The following is a 19,080-nucleotide window of genomic DNA, read 5'->3' on the forward strand; positions in this document are numbered from 1 at the left end:
GTCGGGCACCGAGTGCGGCGCAAGCCGGTGACTAGGCGATACAACGTAACGTAACGGTCAAGTGTCTCTCGTCCAAGACACCAAAAGCTGAGACAAGCTCCACGACTCAGCCGCACCCGAAAGCGAATATTCAGTGGCTAAACAACGCGCGGTAGAGGGAATCGGTCCCCGCGGATTTGGACAGCTTCAAAAGTTCAATTCATTCGCCGTTGTTGTATTCGTAAATCGTGGCGGTACCTGCACCTACTGTAGGCGCGCGCGTTGATCGTACAGGGCGCAGGGTTCGGGAATACAGCGGCAACTTGCAAGGAGTGTTTCATGACAAGACAGGACAAGAACAGGACAAAGTCGCAAGGCTAACATAACAGCCTGAGGATCAGCTCTTTATCAAGAATACGGTGAGGGCTCCGTAGCAATGGACAACTTATACGGAAGATCCTATGAAGAGCCATGGCTCGTAATCTTGGTGATAGCGCTTTAACAAACTTGACTCATGCTCCATCAGGCATTTGCTAGTCTGCAAACTTCAAGCCCAACCTCTTACGCCAAGGGGGACCCTTCATGCAGGAGTGAAGCTCAGCCATGGAGGACGCGCAATTGCCAAGCGCTGAACCCCTGCAACGTCAATTCGCAGTGGAGGCACCAAGACCCTTAGCTGAGAGAGACCCAGAGACTGCAATTTAACATTTTAGAGTGAAAGACGGAAAGGCTGTCAAAACCCAATATCATTTGCCGACTCGTAACGGAACGTGCCGGCATAACAGTCGCTAACTAGCAATTAGCGCAAGCCCAGTACTGTAACAAGCAGTGTAAGAGCCAACACAGTCAGTAAAGCGCCTGTTGAAGATGCCAAGACTGCTGTACGGTTAAATCGGCCTTGGTGCGCGGGATTCCCGTTATTACGCCAAGGTCACAGCAAAGAGCCAAGAAGGATACAGATCATCTGGCGTCTCGTCTCGTCTGCAACTGCGCCCCCTGTGACCCTTTCCTTCCCGCTCCAGATGGCAGATAAAACAAATGGGCCTAATAATATAACTTGACGCTCCCTTCCTGTCTCCAACTCTGCCATCCCATCTTACACACATTCACAAATCCCATAAACCACATCTGTCATAATGGATCCCAACCAACAACCGTAAGCTCTCGGTCACTCGCAAAGAGAAGAAGAAGAAGAAGAAGGGAAAGCTAACGTCCAGACAGCTACTACCCTCCTCAGCAACCTCAGGGCTACCCTGCTCAGGGATACCCAAATCCCCAGGCCTACCCCCCCGTAAGTTTGAAGCTCAAGTAGAAGATCACCAGTTTCTGACGATGCGTAGATGCAGTACCAGCAAGCCCCTCCACCACAACAAGAAGAGAAGAGCCACGGATGTCTATACACATGGTAAGCCTCACTCACTCTCTACTACACCTGTCAACAAATACTAATAAACTACAGTCTCGCTACACTCTGCTGCTGCTGGCTCTGCGGCGAGACCTGCGAGTGTTGTCTTGAGTGCTTCGACTGCTGCTGTTAAACCTCACCAACAAACATCAACATAGCTTAATTCACGGATTCTAGCGTTGCATTTGTTCCAGAGCTCGGGGGAAAAGAAACGCATTCTCTTTTTTCTTTCTTTTGTCAACCATGTTTTATCTCTAGCTACCCCGTCATCATACGATAGTGTCAGTGTCAGCTACCAAATACCACCACCACATGCAATGATAACCTGTTTTCACGTGTCTGTTTAATTGGGCGGGGTTCCCACTCTGCAACTCTGACAATTGACGTTTGTTATGCATTGGAAGTACCTATACATTACACATTAATAAAGTGAAGTTTGTGACTGAAGATGAAATGTAATTACTCTTGGCTTTGCTCGTCTTTGATCTTGGTGCAGTCGCACTCAGCGGGACATGACGTCGGCTTTGGCTTTATCGTCGATGAAGCAGTCAGATTTGGCTCTCTGCATGGTCTGCATGCTGCGTTGGTCAAGCATTGTGCGTATCTGAGCGTGTCAGCAATGAAACCCGATTAGTATCATGGACTTACTCATCGCTGTTCTTATCTTTTATCCTTGTGCAATCACACTCAATTGGGCATTTTGCCTGATTGCCTGTTGTAGGCGTCGGTTCGTTGACGACGATTATCCTAACTAGGCCTGTTGAGACTGTCTCGGTGTAAGTGCCCGCCGGCATTGTTCTGTAGTCTGTCTGAGGACTCATGGCTCCGAGCATGTCGGTAGGTTCACCATTGTCCCTTGGTATATTCGCATGGGGCTTGAGAAGCGGCTCTTCATCTGGTCGTGGGATACCTTCTGCGACGCCCAGAAGCATCAGTACGCCAAGTCCTTGAAGAGACAGCATGATTCAGGCAGTATCTGAATGAGCGATTGCGGGAGTATGATCATGCGAATCCCAAAGTCCCAGCGGTTTGGTCCTGGGTTTATGTAGTCACCCTTCCCAACCACTTGATCTCACACAAACAGCCGGTGCTTTTGATCACACTCTACACACGATTCTGCGCAACGGACCTTCTTTCATGGTAGATAGCGGTGCTTCGCCGGATCTGGTAGAGTTCCTTGGTCGCTGGGCAACCTCAACGGTTGTATCACCACCACGGTGTTGATGCTACCGGCGTGGTAGACCACGCGCAATAGTCTTTTACATCATGGCACTACTGTGATTTGGTTCGTGTCAGCTCAAAGATGTGGATAAGTGTTTGTGATGGCGATATTGTGTTTGTACAGTTCATGGTATTGGTAAGCAAGGGAGGCTCATGATGATGAGCTTTGCTCAGGAGCATCTCAATATCTCTCACTGTATCGAGAACTCAGAGCTTCATAAATATTGTGTATTCATCATAGCAAACATCATATACCACCTTGAAGACGGGATCTCCTGCCCAGAGCCTCAAACAGCAGCCATATTCGCTTCAGCCTCAACACCAAGACTTCACCATATCAACAACACCCTTCCTTCGATCGTACAACCTCGCCGCGCGGCCCTGATCTCTGTCCAACACCGTTACCATCAGTACCACGCCCATCACCACACCTTATACAACAACCCTAATCCTATTTCAGCCCTGCGCCTCGCAATATCTACTCAACTCAGCTCCCCATCGCGAAAATGTCTCGGCCCAACACCGTTACAAACCACCATAATTCACCGAGCGGCAATCCCAAGCGAAACAAAAAAAAAAACAGAACGCTTTGTATTCTATAAGAAAATTTTCACTGCTCAAATATCGTTTATCCAAATACTCTTTTTTTACTTCTTCACATCACTGACACTTTGTTTCCGTCGCAGCACAAAATCCTTCATCCGTGACACGCCCCTCCAAAACGGCCCGTCCACATCAACGCCATAAGCCTCCATCACGGAGAGCACGGCGTACGACTGCATCCACACCAGCACGCAGAAGTCAAAGATGTGCACGAACCACCAGAAGTGCTGGCTTCCCAGCGGACACGTGGCGTACTCATACTTCCACTCCCAAGTATTCTGGTCGAACCAGAGACTCAGTAGACCGGCGTTTCCGCCAAAGTCGCCCATCATGCTGCGGACGGTGATCTCGCGTCGGCCCGGTATGCCATCGGTGCCTGGGATCTTGAGATCTTGTGCGTCAGACCAGGTTTTCACTTCCCACTGACGCTGGGAGGGGTCTGTGCCGTTTGTCTGGTTGATGTAGTGGTACGTGTCGCAGCCGGCGTGATCGTGGCCGTTGAGCATTAGGCCTGCGCGGCCGTAGCCACCGCCGGGGGCTGTTCTCTTTGAGCTCATGCCCCAGATTCCTTCCAGGAAACCCCGACTGGCGTCGGAGCTGAGCTGGTTTTGCTCCTTGAGACCTCCGCCATCTGCTGCAGTGTGGAAGTCGAAGAAAGGAGCGTCAACACAAATGCCTGCTGGCTTGTACATTGGGATATGCGTGAGGATCAGAGTGAATTGACCCTCATATTGAACAGAACCTGCGGTCGAAATGACGTTGTTGATGAAACCGTATGTCGCATCCTGTAAAGGAAGGGACTTCGCCGGTGTATCAAGGTTCATATCGTTGACAGCAACAATGCGAAGCTCGGGGATGACTCGTGTCGACTCGGGGTTCGAATCAGAGTACATCGTAGCTATCACCTCGGGGTCCGTGATGGGAAGCTCGAACCGCAGCTCATAGTTCGCCTTTCCAAAAACTCGTTCAAAGCGCTCCAATCGCTCCTCGGTCAAATCTCCAGCGTATCCAATATCGTGGTTTCCGGCCACGTTGAGCATTCTCTTTTTCCAAAGCTTTGCTTCATCGCTACCATCCAAGATGCCAGAAATATTGTAATCGTTGCTCGGGTTCTGCGCCAACTCGTCGGATAATCTCTCGGTGCCCTTGAACACACGGTTCCAGAATCGTTGGCCTCGCTTCTCAAACTCCTTGTCGTCGATCCATTGACTACCGACAAGATCGCCCAGTACCGACACATGGGTAGGGTTGGACCACCAATTGACTTGGCGGTAGATATGCGCCAGGTAGAAATCGTTGCCCCAAAGATCAAACCTCTTGCGCTGTGACATGAGGTAGTAGGGGAGATCCTCCATGATGATATCGACAATATCGTGTATGATCTTTCGCACTCGCTCGCGGAAGCACCAGTGACTCGTCTGGAACGTAATATGCTTAAAAACACTCTGCACATGGGGAAAAGTTCCCAGGTAGTTCGTAATGATCGAGGTATCGCCTTCTAGCTGAGGATCTCCCAGCGCCAGGAGTCGAAAAGGCGCGAGCTTAGCATGATCGTCCGCTGTCGGCTTCGAAGGCCAGTGAAACTTCTTGGTCAAGTCATAAGCCTCCTGACTATCTCTCGACTCGACGGGGAATGCGCATCCCTGAACGATGGGGAAGATGTAGAGGTAGATTGTGAATGCTATCGAGAGCGGCACCAGTAGGCCCAGGCCATGGCGGAGAAAAGCCACGACTTTCATGTAGTCGACCTCATGCGCAAGCCACGTCGGTGATGTTTTGAATAGTCCAACGTGACGTTGTTGGGAGCGGCGCAACGGTTTTGATCGTGGAAAGGAGAGTTGGTGTTTGGTCCCCGGTTTAAGGTACCGTACCCCTGGACAATTGACGACACGTGAAGTTTAAATGGCTTAGTCATGCGGCTTGGACCCCTTTTTCAGGGAGAGCAGCGCCGCATCATCGATTCAGCGAGTCATGTAGACGGAATTGAAACAAAGGCGAGTTTCTCTATTCTTAAAAATATGCTTGATTTTGTCAATTGACTGTCTCTGTTCTGGCGTCGTGATATTTCGATCAATGCGACCCAAGGTTTTGGCCTGCAATGCTACCTACCCTGATGATCTTTACCCAAGCTCAGCTCATCCTTGTTGGTCGTCATGTAAAGCGTTCAATTGGGTATCTACTTTAATATTCCTTTTCAAAATTTCTCTGGTAATTGGTAGGCCCAGTGAGGCGTACGACTATGTTCCTCCCATGAGAACTTCATGATGTCGTCATCAGACGTGTCCTCGGCGACAGCCTCGCATAGTGGTTGTATCTTGCTCCTAGCATCGTGGAGGGGAACAGTCTGCCGTCGCAGAAATATGTTCGAAGGTGGATGAATCTCAAGATTCGTCGCCGAATTATTCCTCGTAAAGCTCCTCGTCCTCCTTTGGCCACTCCACCACAAATTCGGGCTTATCACCCTCCTCATCCAGCACCGCAAACGCAAGAAGGCTATTGTTCTTCAGTCCCAATGCTGTCGGTGTCTTCTCCCCATCGCCCGTCTTGAGTTTGACCCATCGGCTCGAGGGGTCATTCGGCGTCTTCAACACGCCAAACGCAAGAATCGAGTCTGCATCATAGGTAGTCTTCTCGGAAGAATCAAATGACTTGGTAAGGCCATCGGGGTATCGTTCAATCAGAACGTTGAGGAGCTCGGCGGCGGCACTGGAGAAGGGGGCGAGGGCGTCGATAAAGAGGTAGATGGTATGGATGCCGTGCTTGAAGCGCACCGAAATGTTTGCGTCATCGACGTCAGTCTGAGGTATCATTAGCATTAAGCGCATCATAGGAGGGTGATCTGTGTAGTACCATTGTGTCGATCTTGATACGAATGTTTGGGGAAGACGTCAGAGTTCAAAGCTGCCTGGCTTTGTGCTTCATGAGGGGCATTGAGATTCAGATTGGCGGGGGCCAACCGCGGCGCAGCTCAGCGCGACATCACGTGAGAGCGCGTAGAGGAGGGACAGAGTCAGGACTTGAACGCTGTCACTCCATCGAGATGTATGGATATCCTGGCTTAAGATGGAGGGGGGAAATGCTGTCCTATAAGAACTAAACTATCGATACGTCATCTTGAAGGATTTGTGACAGCTCAGCAGCAAGATCCAGGAACGAGAGCAAGGCATGAAGTGACAGCTTCCAGAAGCCGAATGCTACCCTGGAACATGCACTGGAAATGCCCGGATGTCGAAAGAATCATCAGGCTGACTATGGGGCCCTCTCTGCCATTGACCACCGAGGATATAAGTCACTCACTGAGAGCTGGCCTACTCCATAGAGTTTGTTTTGGAGTTTTGAAACCGGCCATTTGTCTCTTAAATATGTATTCTGAAATCTGCAGACTGTTGCATTTTGAGCTTCATGTGAAGGAAGACAGACCGTGCGTGAAAACTGTACTAATGCATGAGCGCACTGTCCATCATGACATGAGCCTCAAGTTCGCATCAGGCAAGCATCCCGTCGAAGCGAAGTCGTTTCAATTACATATTCAAATCCCACGTTCCAAGAACATATCTCTATCGGGCCTTCGCCTGTCATCTTTTTATTACCAACTCCAACCACAAGGGCAACCCCTCTTCTTCATTACCGACTCCAAGCGGCGCCAAAAAAAGCAGCATCCACCGCCGGGATTGCAAACTCCGGCTGGTCTTTCGTTCTCCGCATCCCACCACCTCGACGAGACTCCACTAGCCGCAGAGCCTCGCGACAATCTCGGCCTTCTCTGAAAACAGGAGCAACAGCCTGGAAACAAGATATTCCCAGTCCAGTCTTCACCACAATGGCCGCCGTTCCGTCGCCGTCGCCGTCACCCCGGCCCGGCGCCCCAATGCCAATGCCCTCAGATCTAACATTCCCCCAGGACACGAACCCGCGCCTGTCCATCGCGACGCCAGTGCGGCTCATGCTGGGGACAATCTCGTCAGCAGTCGTGGGCTTCTCGCTTGGTGCGACGCAGGGCGGACAGATGGCGCAGCTGCGGTTCCGGGCGGAGCATGCGCACAAGATGCCCGACACGACGACAGGGTGGTACTTCTACCACAAGAGCAAGAATTACCACGCCATGCAGGGTGGCATACGAGAGGGCTTCCGCATGGGTCTCAAGACGGGCTTCTGGAGCTTCCTGGCCTTGTCGCTTGAGAGCACGGTCGATCGATATCGCGGGGCGAGCGACATGTTTTCTACGACGATAGCTACGCTTACAGTCGCCGGCGCGTTTTCTCTTTGGCGTAAGTGGTCAATTCTTTCCTTTCCTTCTCTTTAGGTTATCTCTTTAGACCTCGGCTTGACTAAGGGAAACGGTATTGCGCAAAACCCCATATGGGGAATGCATGGCGTTTTGGGAGCTTTGATGATGGAAAGCGACGGGTAGATATTGCAAGCATTGCATGATGTGGAGCAGGGGTTTTTTCTTTTACATTACATTTGCTTTACCTTGCTTTGCAGGCGGTAGAAAGAGATGAGCTAACAAGCGCCGATATTCGGCGTGTGCATCTAGATCGCCTGTCACTCACAACCGCCGCCCGGACCGCGCGATATGGGTTGTTGTTTGGCCTTGCGTACGGTGGGATTCAAGATGTGCTTGGCTTAGCCCGAGGCAGACCGATCGGGTATGTCGAGTTCTTGCGAGGTCGGAGGTCAAATGTAAGGCAGGAAGATGATGCTCGTCCAGCATTGTGATGTAATTGGGTTCTTCTATGTACAATATATAAAATGTAGATATATCACGACTTGGTCAATGGTTCATAACTTAACTCATCGCACTGACCAGAGAGCAACACAGGGGAATAAACAAGATCAATTCAGAGATAAAAAATATGCTAGTGTCGTTTGCTATCGGGGCCCTCCGAATTTAGGACTCTCTAGGTAAACGCCTCTCCCGTAGACCAGCTCAGGGCCAGCGGCTTTGGTCGGTCATTTATGGAGACATCATCGATAAGCAAACGCTGCAGAAGGCTTCTAGCGAGATCGAATATTTCTCTCTTTTTTGGTTCCAGCCATTGAGATACGGTAGCAGAGCCCCATTCGTCATCCAGAGGATGGATTGGATGTCGGCATATCTTATCCATATCGCCTTATCTAAGGTACAAAAAGTACCGAATGGCAAACAACACATCGTCATCGTCAGCCCCGTGGCACATCATTGACCAACAATGGAGGTTGGCTGTGAAAGTTAGAGACACGGACACATCGTCATCAAAACAAGTCACAAGACGTCTCAGGTCTCAGCACAAGCCAACCCAACACTGACTGTCAATCTCAAAGGAGTTAAGAGAATGCTGGTGATGCATCTCCAAGGTTTCCCCACAATGCCCTGTGCTTGCTAGCTTTGCCAGTGTCACCAATTACATAACACGTATTTACTGGGATCGCGGCCTGTTGCGGCAATCACTGAACCAAATCCCCAGCTTCAACTAATCTCCCCAATTATCGTGGGCTTGCACCCCCCCACGCCCCTCAACGGCTACATTCGGCCATCATGGTGATGCTGAAGCTAAAATAGGCCACGTGACGGCTGATAAGCTCCGTACCGCTGGGTCCCTTTTCTTTTTTTCCCTTCGCCTGCAGTCCATTGACCATTCTGATAGTCACGGGCCGGTCTGGCTCGGCCTCTGCGGAGGGACGGGGGGGCATAGCGTAAACATGACCATGAATGACTAGCTCAACTGGAGCAAGCTGGAGATCAATGGCAAAGAATTTGTTCTTTTTTCTGCTGTGGAATGGGGGAAGGCTAAACAAACAGGGCAAGGGAGATATGGACTATCATTATCGGGCTGGAGATAGCGCCACCTCCCTCACACGCCCCAGCCCAGGCACAGACCAGAGTCACCAAGCACCGCACTCAACCGACACTGATAGTCACTGCCCTGAGATAGATATATTAAGCTCCCTGCCACCCGTTTGCCCATTTCACAAACTGAACCAGATAGACCCTAACTTGACTTATCTTGCATCATCGCTCCGTAAACCTAACACCAACATCAACACAATCACCATCTGGATCCCTCCATACTGATCCAGCATCTCCATCCAACTACCAACTTAGGACCTTCAACTCAACACCACACACACATCTCATATAATGAGCTCGGCCCTTCGGCGAGGGACTGCCCAGCCCCTTCGCTGGGCGACTGCTTCCAACGCAATCACCATCAACACACTCCGACCATGCCTCACCATCACAAAGACCAACATGGTCGCCCGCCGTCACATCCACTCCTCTGAGCGACGCACAAACACCATCGTCGAGCAGCAGCAGATCCCCGATCCTCTGCCTCCAATCGCTCCCAGCAAGGCGCCTCTCTCCGTTCTTCCTCTCATCATGATTCTCCGATCTCTCGCCACCATGACCGTCTCCTCCTCGCCTCTGCTCCTACCTCCCTCTCTGCACGTCATGGGCATTCTGGCCAACACCACCAACCCTCTACTCAACCCCGACAAGAACCCTCTTCTGCGATATTTCCTCAAGAAGACTTTTTACGCCCAGTTCTGCGCAGGCGAGAAGTCACCCGAGATCAAGAAGACTATTGATGGACTCAAGAACATTGGTTTCACTGGTGTTATTCTGAACTACGCCAAGGAGGTTGTCCTCACCAAGGATGAGGGCGAGGGTCTGAAGAATGGTGCCATGGAGACCGACGAGTGCATTCAGAACGAGATTCTTCCCTGGGCCCGAGGCACTCTCGAGACTGTCCGACTTGCTGAGCCTGGTGACTTTGTCGCCCTCAAGTTTACTGGCGCCGGAAGCATCGCTCTCTACCAGCTCAAGGATCGTCTTCCTCCCAGCCCCGCCATGTACAAGGCTATCGACTCAATCTGCCAGCTTGCCCACGAGCGAGGTGTCCGCCTCCTCTTCGACGCCGAGCAGGACATGCTCCAGGACGGCATTGACGACTGGACTCTCGAGTTCACCCGCAAGTACAACAAGGGACTTGGCGAGGCTGTTATCTTTGGTACCTACCAAGCCTACAAGAAGAAGTGCCCCGAGGTTCTCTCCAACCACCTGAAGCTCGCTCAAGTCGAGAACTTTGCTCTCGGTGTCAAGCTTGTCCGTGGCGCTTATCTCAACTCTGACCCCCGCGAGCTCTTCCACGACACCAAGGAGGAGACCGACGCCTGCTTCGACTCCCTCGCTGCCAGCGTCCTCACCCGCGAGTGGAACATTGACGTCAAGGGTTCCGGCAAGTACCCCGCTGCCAGCCTTGTCGTCGCCTCTCACAACGCCGAGTCCGTGCGACGAAGCCGTGCCATCATGGAGGCCGGCCGAGCCAAGTCCGACATTGCTTTTGCTCAACTCCAGGGCATGGCTGACGAGGTCAGCTGTGAGCTCGTCGAAGCCGGCCAGTCTGACAAGACCAAGAGTCTGCCCGCCTACAAGTACCTCGTCTGGGGAACCACTGGCGAGTGCATGAAGTACCTCCTCCGACGCGCACACGAGAACAAGGATGCCGTCCAGCGAACCAGGGGCAGCCGGGATGCTCTCTGGGCTGAGCTTGTCCGACGATGCAAGAGCGCCGTCGGCTTGGCTTAAAGAAGTAAAAAAGAACAGAAATTAAAAAAGGTAAAAGGGAAGAGAAAAGAACTTGATATCAATGTCTTTATGTTTCTTTTGTTTTGCATCATGGGTAGCGATCAGGAGTCCAGGGCGTCTAGCATCTCAATATCCGAGATAGATCAAGCATAGATGAAGAAATGACTTACGTTTTAGTCTTTAACGATGATTATATGATTGACTGTGAAGCTTTTGACTTGGTATTGTGCTTCAGACACCCCTTAGAGCCATTGCGCCGATGACGAGTGACTCCATCTCCTTCTGCTTGACCTTTTCATCTTTAATATCGTCTAACCACTTGAGTCCGTTCAACTTGTAGTACTTGCGCACCTTTGGTACGTCAGTGGTGGTGGAGATTTGGTCATCTGTGATGGATAAAGCCTCTCCTTCAATATTGGTCTTGAGATGCTCCCAGATCTGGTCATGCGTCAAGGGCTCAGCACCATCATCTCCAGGGAATGTGACCTTGACAACGATGAGGTCTTTGGTAGAAGGAGAGATACCATATCGACGATAGGCATCAGCAATCTGAGCATGGAATGTCAGCCTCAAACGAAGACATGTCGGAACAAGGGGTCACATTACGTTATTAGAAGAACTCATGGCACAGACAATCTCGGAGTGAACGTTTGGAGTCCTGAGAGCGCCATTCACAGCCGTCGACGTAGCCTTGAAGACAGCGGATAATAATTGAAGCCGCGAGACAACCTGGTGATGATGGTCCGTATTAATGGAAAATGCCCTATACCCAAGTCGGGTACTCCGCGGCGGAACTCACCACTGAGGCATCGATGAAGGCGTACTCGAACTGGGGGTTCCGAGCAAGCAGCTGCTGGTGCAAAAAGGCCGCATTCTGTACGTCACGGAACAGGGCAACGTAGACCTTGTGCGAGTTTGGCAGGTGTTCGAGAGAGACTATTTCGAGAGCCATTGTTGCTTTTGCTTTTGCTTTGCTCTGCTGACCAGGGCCTGGAAGCCGATAGAGCCGTTGTAGTTGGCTTGGCAGTGAGCTCTTGGCAGTTGGATTTAGGAAGGCAACACAAAAGTTCGCTTGAGGAGAATCTGCTGATTTTCGTAACTTAATTTTCTCTTAGGGACAAGGTAGTGCGTAACGTTGTGATGGTGGTTTGAGCAGTTTCGATCTTGGGTTTAGTTTAGTGTGGAGGGGTAAAAAAGAGTGAGATCTAGGGATGGGCTGTGCAATTGGTACAGCAGCCCGCGGACAGCGGGGCACGTCTACACGTCAAGTCAAGGGTCGTCACATGTTTGCTATACTGTGTTCGTACTGTATATTCCATCTCATGCGAGCTCGTCTTTGACACTACGATAACTCAATTTTGATGCTGTAACACGTCACGAAGTGAGGAGAAGCCCGACCTCAGTATTCCACGTACAGAGCATGTTGGGATAATATCTGTGACCATTCATCAATTCCAATGGCTAAACGTTTTCCACGTTATTCAGTAACAAAGTCAAGACTCAATCGCCTCATCCGTTTCACCCACGTTGTTCAAATGATCGTGGCCATCTCCCACCGTTGAGTTCTCGTAATATCTCCGATACAAGGCCGGCGCCACCATCATCAAGGCTGACAGACATATGCCGTCCGTAGCGGGAACGGGATCGTCAACATCTTGGCTGCTCCAACCTGAGAGGCTGACAGACAGTGAGTGAAGGCTGAAAGCATTGAACTGATCAGCAAGGCACCGACATAACCAGAAAGTCAATCAAAAGAACCACTAAGATAAACAGTTCTGGCCTGGCTTGGTCTTGGCTCTTCGGTACCGGCAGTAGGGTTGCATTTCACATCAATGGTTTCATTCGTTAGACAGGTTGCATGCAAATCATAATGATACGAGTTTCCCAGGAGCTGACTTTGCCCAGACTTGGTGTTTCCTCTAGGCTCCGCTCATCAGCTCGTTTTCCTTTGACACTTTGCCCTCGGTGACGAATCGTCATGGTCGAATTGCTTACGGTACCGCCGAGGTCGACCTTGTCTCTTTCAGCCACAGCATCATTGCGCTTGTACGGCATCTTCTCCCAAGAAATCTCGTGGCTTGCCCAGAAAAAGACCACGGTCTAGACGGCCACGGTGGAGTCGTCTCCCCTTGCAGCGCCTCGTTGGCTCTCTGGTTCCTGTGGGAAACTCTGGCCTGGTAGCCTGGCCTGGCCCTGTGAGTGTGTAGATCCGATGTCATACTCTGGGCTACGGAGAATTCATCCAACACTCACGTTGTCGTGGCTGCCCTCTCCCAGTCTGCCGGTATCCTTCTAGAAGGACTCTCCGTTCCTCAAACACTGACGATATCTCGTAACCGGGTGAGTTATCTTCCATATTTGATAGAGAGAACCTGTCTGTGGTTTTCCTCAGCGAGATACGGGCCTTCCGTGCAGAGAGAGGTTGACGATGGGAACAATTCTGTTGAACGCCAACTCCGGGACAGATCTGTTACTACTGTAAGGTTGGTAAGGTTGGTGTAGGTATCTATTTTAACTCGCCAAGCTAAGATTGAACTAAGGCTGGATGGATGGTTACAACCTCAAGACATCCACCAGATCTCTCTGCTTATAAGACCTCGATGTTCACCAGCCTTATCCCTGCTTGATCCATCATACAATAACTGTGCATACTTTACCATATACATACAATTGCCTTGATGGTTCGAGTTCTTCAATATACACACACAGAAGAACAGGAGATTTTCTACAGCCACTTAAGAGTCTAGACCATTTCTTCCGCAGATCACAAGCAAATCATCTCATCTGTCCCCCCCCTCCCTCTCGTCCCGGCTCATATCCAGCTCCGCTCCTCGTCAGTCTTCACGTCACATACGTCCACTGGGGTTCGTCGAGGCCTACATCTGCGCCTCCACCCAGTGTCGAGTCCCCCATACCCGGAAGGCCGCTAATGCACAGCGCATTCCCCGCTAAGCCCATCCCCTGTACAGTGTCATTCTCAGTGCCGGCAGCACCAGCGGCACCCCAAGCACCAGCCCCAAGCCCAAGCTCGAGGCCTCGTTCCCAGACCAGTATGATGGAGGCCATATCCCAGCGCAACTTCAATTCCTCCATCGCCAACTTTTCAACTCCCACGTCGCTGTCGTTGACGTCGCAGCCAGGCCCAGGTCCTCTCTACTGGCCCTTCGACGCCCGATCTTACCCTGCCCTCGCCTGGGCTCCTGATACATTCGCCTACAGCTGCAATCCTCCCTACGCCGCTGTAAAGGCCCCTGCGACTGCGACTTCAACAAAACCCACTGGGCGCCGCCCGCGCCAGCCTGCCGCGATATCTCGTTGCACGGCCAGGACAAAGGCCAGCACCGCCTCCTGCACGAGCGCCAGCAACAAGAGCGCTTCGTCTTCTGCTACTTCTTCCGCGAGATCTTCACCTGCTTCGTCGAGGGGCATCTCCCCGCGCATCAAGTCCAAGATGCCAGGACGACCTCCCAAGCGGGCTGCTAGCAATGGCGAAGATGATGGCACGATTCAAGCTCCCGGCAAAGTCAAGCTTCCCAGGCTAGAACGTGGCCCAGACGACTTCTCCAGCGTGGTCAAGAACAGACTACAGTCTTATACACGCACTGGTCAAGCTTGCGACCGATGCAAGGTATGTCATAAGTAAATCTCGGGTCATGCTCTCACAACATGCTAACCGCGCGAAAATTACAGGTTCGAAAGATCCGATGCGATGCACTCCCAGAAGGCTGCTCCCACTGCACCAACCAAAACCTTGAATGCTATGTCACAGATCGCGTGACAGGGCGCACAGAGCGAAGAGGATACATGCAGGAGCTGGAGAGGGAAAAGAGCGACATGCTCTCCCATATCCGCGATCTTGAGAAGCTCCTCGACAACAAGGGCGTCGAAGTCAAGCCCTGGGAGTGGTCACCTTATGCACAGTGCCCCTCCGAATCAAACTTTGATGACATGGGCAACCCAATTCCTGACCCCAAGACCGGCGAAACATGGTCTCAAGTCGGCAGCGCATTGTTCAAAGACTCTGGATCAGCCCCTAGCCTGTCTCCCAGCTTCCCTCGCACATTAGAGTCCCGCGCTCATGACAACCATCTTGGTGTTGGAATGGACAGTGCTCCTCTCAGTTCAATCGGGGGTACGCGACTGTCAATTCTAGGGATGACAGTCGACCTCGCGTCCTTTGAGCCACGAGATGCGGAGGAGCCTCCAGTCGATGGCAAGGTGGCGCCGTCGTACAACAAGTCCCCGCAATCTTTCCTCCAATCCATCATGAGAGTCAATCCTCCGATGGAGGCTGAGATGCCTTCTCGAGAAGATGCCTTCACCTGGGCCGAATGGTACTTCATGACCTTCTCCGCTTTCCTTCCAGTCCTCCATAAGCCCTCTTTCATGCGATTGGTAAGTGTTGTCTTACCCTTTTCTTAAGCTTAATCACTAACAGCCATACAGTTGACCCGCATGTACGATGAACCTAATTTTGAGCCTTCGGTGGCGGAGCTTGTTACTGTGCACATGGTTTTCGCCATCATTTGCTTCCAGTATGGCACAAGAAACTGGCAACAGGTTGACCAGCGCGCTCAAATGAATGAGCGATCCAACAGCCACTACCATTTCGCCCTCAGCAAGTTCTTTGAGTTGACATGCACACGAGACCTGGCTTCGGTCCAGGCCATGGCCATGGTGGTCAAGCATACCAGAGCTTTCCCAAAGCCCGGTGTTGTGTCAATCGTCGCCAACCTTGCTCTTCAACGCGCACTCGAATTGAATCTGCACCGAGAGTCAAGAAAGCCAGGCGAGCCCAACAATCTCCAACATGAGCTTCGCAAGAGAGCTTTCTGGGTCATCATGACTGTCTACATCGCTGTTACCGGGCGTCGTGGCCGGCCGATGCCTATCACCGTTGAGGAATTCGACGTCGGCTTTCCCGAGCCTATCGCTGATGAGCTCCTTTCAGATGAAGGCGTCGACACGTCCCGTGACATTCCTTGCCCTTACTGGCCAGGTATTGTGAGCTTCAAGATCATTCCCATCTACATGGAACTGTACTCCAACATTTACAGTGTTCGACGGGATGCGCGAAACTATGTCAGCATCGTCAGGGCGCTTGAGGCTCAGATCAAGAAGTGGGAGGACGAGCTCCCCGGCCACATGGTGATTGACCATGCTGAGCAGACCGAGCAAACCCGTCTTGCAGCTGTCTACGCCAAGACATGGGCGCTTGAGTTTCGTCTTTGCCTGCGACATCCTTCAGTGGCCATGACCAGTGACAAGGCCATGATGGCTGAGAACATGGCCATCTGCGAGGATGTCTCACGCCAAATGCTTCACTGTCAAATGGAGATCCAGAAGTGCAAGTGCCTTGATACGACATGGTACCAGACTTCGATGTACACCGCTGGCACCTTTACCATGCTGGCTGCCATGTGGGAGAGGCGTTTCGAAACGACTCCAGAGGCCATTGCCACATTGCGGGAGGAGATGAACGGTTGGATCGGCATTCTTGAGGAAGCCGGCTCTCTTCTCGGTAAGTTCCAGCCCCTAGTTTGCAAATCAGTCAGCCCTAACAATACGACAGGCTCGGATACCAGCATTGCCAATGAGATTGGAAACATCATTGACCGCACGATTGCGTGGATTGACCATGATATGCGCAACAAGGAGACAAAGAGTGCTCAGCCTTCTGCCACACTGGAGGTCAAACAGGAGCCAGCTCCAAGTTACCCATCTTCTCAGGTCCAGTCCGCACCCACCAGTGGAGGGGCTCAAAGTGAAGTCCCATCTACCAAAAGCTACTTTCCCGAGTCCGACCTGAACGGCCAGACTCCTTACCCAACACTCGCCTACAATGATCACTCACAGAACAACATGGCACCTCCAGCTTATGACACTGGAGCCATGTTCTACAATACTTCTGCATCAATCGCAACTACCACGTCGGCACTCCCGTCGTCTGTGGCGCAAGTGAACCCGATGCTCGCATTCTCACAGCCTCCCCACGTCGCGCCTCAGCCCGACATGATGTGGCAGAGCCGCGGAAACACCTGGCATGACTGGACATCCGCCATCGCTGATACGCAAGATCGCTTCAGCGCATCGACACTCTTGACGCTTGGAGACAATACACGAGATGCCTCGACAGGCGCGGGCGTCCCGGGCGTCACATCCAGCCCTTCGGCAAATGACATCAACAGCATTCAACAGGGAGGCCAGTGGCCGCTGATTATTTTTGACCAGGTGGCGCCAAATGGATCTTGATTTTGAGGGGGGAGCATTTACTGGGGCGTTTTGTAACTGAGGAGTTTTTGCAATGGGTAAGAATCGTGATGATTCAAAAAAGGCGCTTCAACAAAAAGGATTGATGAGTTATGTATTGATGGGGGTTGGATGGTAAAAAACATGCATCTTGGCATTGGACGATGAGTTTGGATGATGCTGGTTTAGCTTCTGCTATATACTATAAATATTTGCTTGGTCTTATAGACATACATAATCAAATGTATAATCACTACACACATCACACTTCACTAAGTACAATAATACTACACGTGAACTTTCGCTTTCAAGAGGGAACCTCTAAGTCATTCTAGTGATGGCAACGTCTAATATGTCTCGTCATTGATAAGTGGTGTTGAGGCATCCGCTCTTTTTAACCGGAGCTTCTCCGACGAAGCTACCCACTCTTTTTCGAGTCGCGTTCAGTTCTAAGCTCCACGTCCAAGATATTGCGATTCGACCATTATCAGGAACCTTTGTGCGCTCGAATTGATCGCGCATTATCCCTATCGACTCGTACGACATATCCGACATCAACAGAAAAATGGGCAAGAAACGGCGCAGTCACGCTGACATCGAGGAGGTCCTCAATCGACCTTGGTGCTACTACTGTACGAATCCTGCGGCTTGCGCTCTGATCACTCAATGCTAACATTCCTATCCCAGGCGAGCGTGATTTCGAAGATCTCAAGCTTCTCATCTCTCACCAGAAGGCAAAGCACTTCAAATGCGACCGCTGTGGTCGTCGTCTCAACACAGCAGGAGGTACGTCTACAATCATCCGAATTCCCACGAAAGCCGCGCTGACAGGCACAGGTCTCTCCGTGCACATGAACCAAGTCCACAAGGAAAACCTCACACAGGTCGAGAACGCGCTTCCCAGCAGACAGGGTCTTGAGGTGGAGATTTTTGGCATGGAGGGTATCCCCCAGGACATGCTCGACCAGCACCGCAACCGCATTCTACAGAACTTCCAGCAGGCGCAGAAGGATAGACAGATCGCGACGGGAAACCCGCTGCCGGGACAGGGACATGCACAGAAGAAGATCAAGACTGAGTCGCCGGATGAGCTGAAGCAGAGATTGGCTGAGTTTCGGAAGAGGAAGCAGGAGATTGCTGCCAATGGAGGTGTTGATCCCGCTGCGGCTGCGAATACCGAGACGCAACCGCAAGCTCCTTTCGTGAGTGTTTTACTTCTACGGTTCGTTTGGAATATGCTAATATCTGTAGAACGGCTCTTACCAGACCCCTCCCCAAGTATCCTTCGACCAACAACAAGGCTACCCCGTACAATCCCCCAACCCAGCCCAGCCCTACACCTTCTCCGCCAACAACCTCCCCGCACGTCCATCATCAGGTGCACTACCCGCGGCAGCTGGTCTACCCCAGCGACCGACACAAGGCGGATCGTGGAGCGGTGGTGCCGCTGGCGACGATATTGACCAGATGATCCGTATGGCCGAGGCGGGTATCAAGCCGGCAGCGACCAAGGCAGAGGAAGAGGGCGGTGACAAGAAGAAGAAGGAGAAGAAGGCGAAGATGTTCTACGATGATGCGGAGGTTAGTCCTGAGGAGAGGATGTCGATGCTGCCGCGGTATGCGTTTGTACCAGAGACTGTGAGTTAGGGGGGATGAATGCCGTCACTATCTTTTGTGAATTGGGAAGTTTTTGTTGCATGGTAGGCGTTAGGTTGTAAACTAAATGGTAAATTGATGGTGATTCTTTTACTGGGAGATCTGTTGCACTACTAATGCTGTGATGTTGGTGTTTAGCGATACCCTGGAAAGTATTCAGACTTCGACTTTGATCCCCGTGTCATATGTTTGTTTATTCTGTTTTGTTTTGACCCGTGGTATGCGTTGTAAACCCTGTTTGTTCTTGGATGTTGGTATTGTGATGGCCATATGAATGGGCCTTGTACGGAGTAAGTGGAGGCTGTAACACTACAAAAAGGACCTCGCAATGTTGGTTCACAGCAGCTGGAACGGGACAATGGTAATGAATACATCTCAATGAATGCACAAAACTCGA

The 19,080-nt window shown here is 51.5% G+C and overlaps 9 protein-coding genes across 9 annotated transcripts; 5 read left to right on the forward strand and 4 right to left on the reverse strand.

Moving 5' to 3' along the window:
- Positions 1 to 1,115: 1,115 nt before the first annotated feature.
- FTJAE_6904 (uncharacterized protein) lies at positions 1,116 to 1,542 on the forward strand (the record flags this gene model as incomplete). Its single annotated transcript, XM_037353565.1, has 4 exons — positions 1,116 to 1,135; positions 1,217 to 1,270; positions 1,320 to 1,384; positions 1,439 to 1,542. The coding sequence occupies 4 exons, from the start codon at positions 1,116 to 1,118 to the stop codon at positions 1,540 to 1,542; spliced, it is 243 nt and encodes an 80-aa protein (XP_037205995.1).
- A 344-nt stretch (positions 1,543 to 1,886) lies between these two features.
- On the reverse strand, positions 1,887 to 2,346 carry FTJAE_6905 (uncharacterized protein; the record flags this gene model as incomplete). The annotated part of the gene is made up of 2 exons (XM_037353566.1): positions 1,887 to 1,962; positions 2,033 to 2,346. 2 exons carry the CDS (start codon positions 2,344 to 2,346, stop codon positions 1,887 to 1,889), a joined length of 390 nt encoding a protein of 129 aa, XP_037205996.1.
- Positions 2,347 to 3,252: 906 nt separating this feature from the next.
- FTJAE_6906 (cell division control DNA repair exonuclease) lies at positions 3,253 to 4,947 on the reverse strand (the record flags this gene model as incomplete). The annotated part of the gene is made up of 1 exon (XM_037353567.1): positions 3,253 to 4,947. The coding sequence occupies one exon, from the start codon at positions 4,945 to 4,947 to the stop codon at positions 3,253 to 3,255; it is 1,695 nt and encodes a 564-aa protein (XP_037205997.1).
- A 660-nt stretch (positions 4,948 to 5,607) lies between these two features.
- FTJAE_6907 (uncharacterized protein) lies at positions 5,608 to 6,061 on the reverse strand (the record flags this gene model as incomplete). Its single annotated transcript, XM_037353568.1, has 2 exons — positions 5,608 to 6,006; positions 6,059 to 6,061. The coding sequence occupies 2 exons, from the start codon at positions 6,059 to 6,061 to the stop codon at positions 5,608 to 5,610; spliced, it is 402 nt and encodes a 133-aa protein (XP_037205998.1).
- A 967-nt stretch (positions 6,062 to 7,028) lies between these two features.
- FTJAE_6908 (uncharacterized protein) lies at positions 7,029 to 7,619 on the forward strand (the record flags this gene model as incomplete). Its single annotated transcript, XM_037353569.1, has 2 exons — positions 7,029 to 7,476; positions 7,525 to 7,619. The coding sequence occupies 2 exons, from the start codon at positions 7,029 to 7,031 to the stop codon at positions 7,617 to 7,619; spliced, it is 543 nt and encodes a 180-aa protein (XP_037205999.1).
- A 1,710-nt stretch (positions 7,620 to 9,329) lies between these two features.
- Positions 9,330 to 10,778, forward strand: FTJAE_6909 (proline dehydrogenase; the record flags this gene model as incomplete). Its single annotated transcript, XM_037353570.1, has 1 exon — positions 9,330 to 10,778. One exon carries the CDS (start codon positions 9,330 to 9,332, stop codon positions 10,776 to 10,778), a length of 1,449 nt encoding a protein of 482 aa, XP_037206000.1.
- Positions 10,779 to 11,009: 231 nt separating this feature from the next.
- Positions 11,010 to 11,730, reverse strand: FTJAE_6910 (CGI121 protein; the record flags this gene model as incomplete). Its single annotated transcript, XM_037353572.1, has 2 exons — positions 11,010 to 11,327; positions 11,578 to 11,730. 2 exons carry the CDS (start codon positions 11,728 to 11,730, stop codon positions 11,010 to 11,012), a joined length of 471 nt encoding a protein of 156 aa, XP_037206001.1.
- A 1,026-nt stretch (positions 11,731 to 12,756) lies between these two features.
- Positions 12,757 to 17,030, forward strand: FTJAE_6911 (transcriptional activator acu-15; the record flags this gene model as incomplete). The annotated part of the gene is made up of 6 exons (XM_037353573.1): positions 12,757 to 12,785; positions 12,986 to 13,118; positions 13,510 to 14,406; positions 14,469 to 15,173; positions 15,225 to 16,299; positions 16,351 to 17,030. The coding sequence occupies 6 exons, from the start codon at positions 12,757 to 12,759 to the stop codon at positions 17,028 to 17,030; spliced, it is 3,519 nt and encodes a 1,172-aa protein (XP_037206002.1).
- Positions 17,031 to 17,592: 562 nt separating this feature from the next.
- Positions 17,593 to 18,674, forward strand: FTJAE_6912 (zinc finger protein; the record flags this gene model as incomplete). The annotated part of the gene is made up of 3 exons (XM_037353574.1): positions 17,593 to 17,659; positions 17,715 to 18,229; positions 18,279 to 18,674. The coding sequence occupies 3 exons, from the start codon at positions 17,593 to 17,595 to the stop codon at positions 18,672 to 18,674; spliced, it is 978 nt and encodes a 325-aa protein (XP_037206003.1).
- Between the last annotated feature and the right edge of the window lie 406 nt (positions 18,675 to 19,080).

This window comes from Fusarium tjaetaba (genome assembly GCF_013396195.1).
Source record: "Fusarium tjaetaba strain NRRL 66243 chromosome Unknown NRRL66243_c0000136, whole genome shotgun sequence".
NCBI lineage: Eukaryota > Fungi > Ascomycota > Sordariomycetes > Hypocreales > Nectriaceae > Fusarium > Fusarium tjaetaba.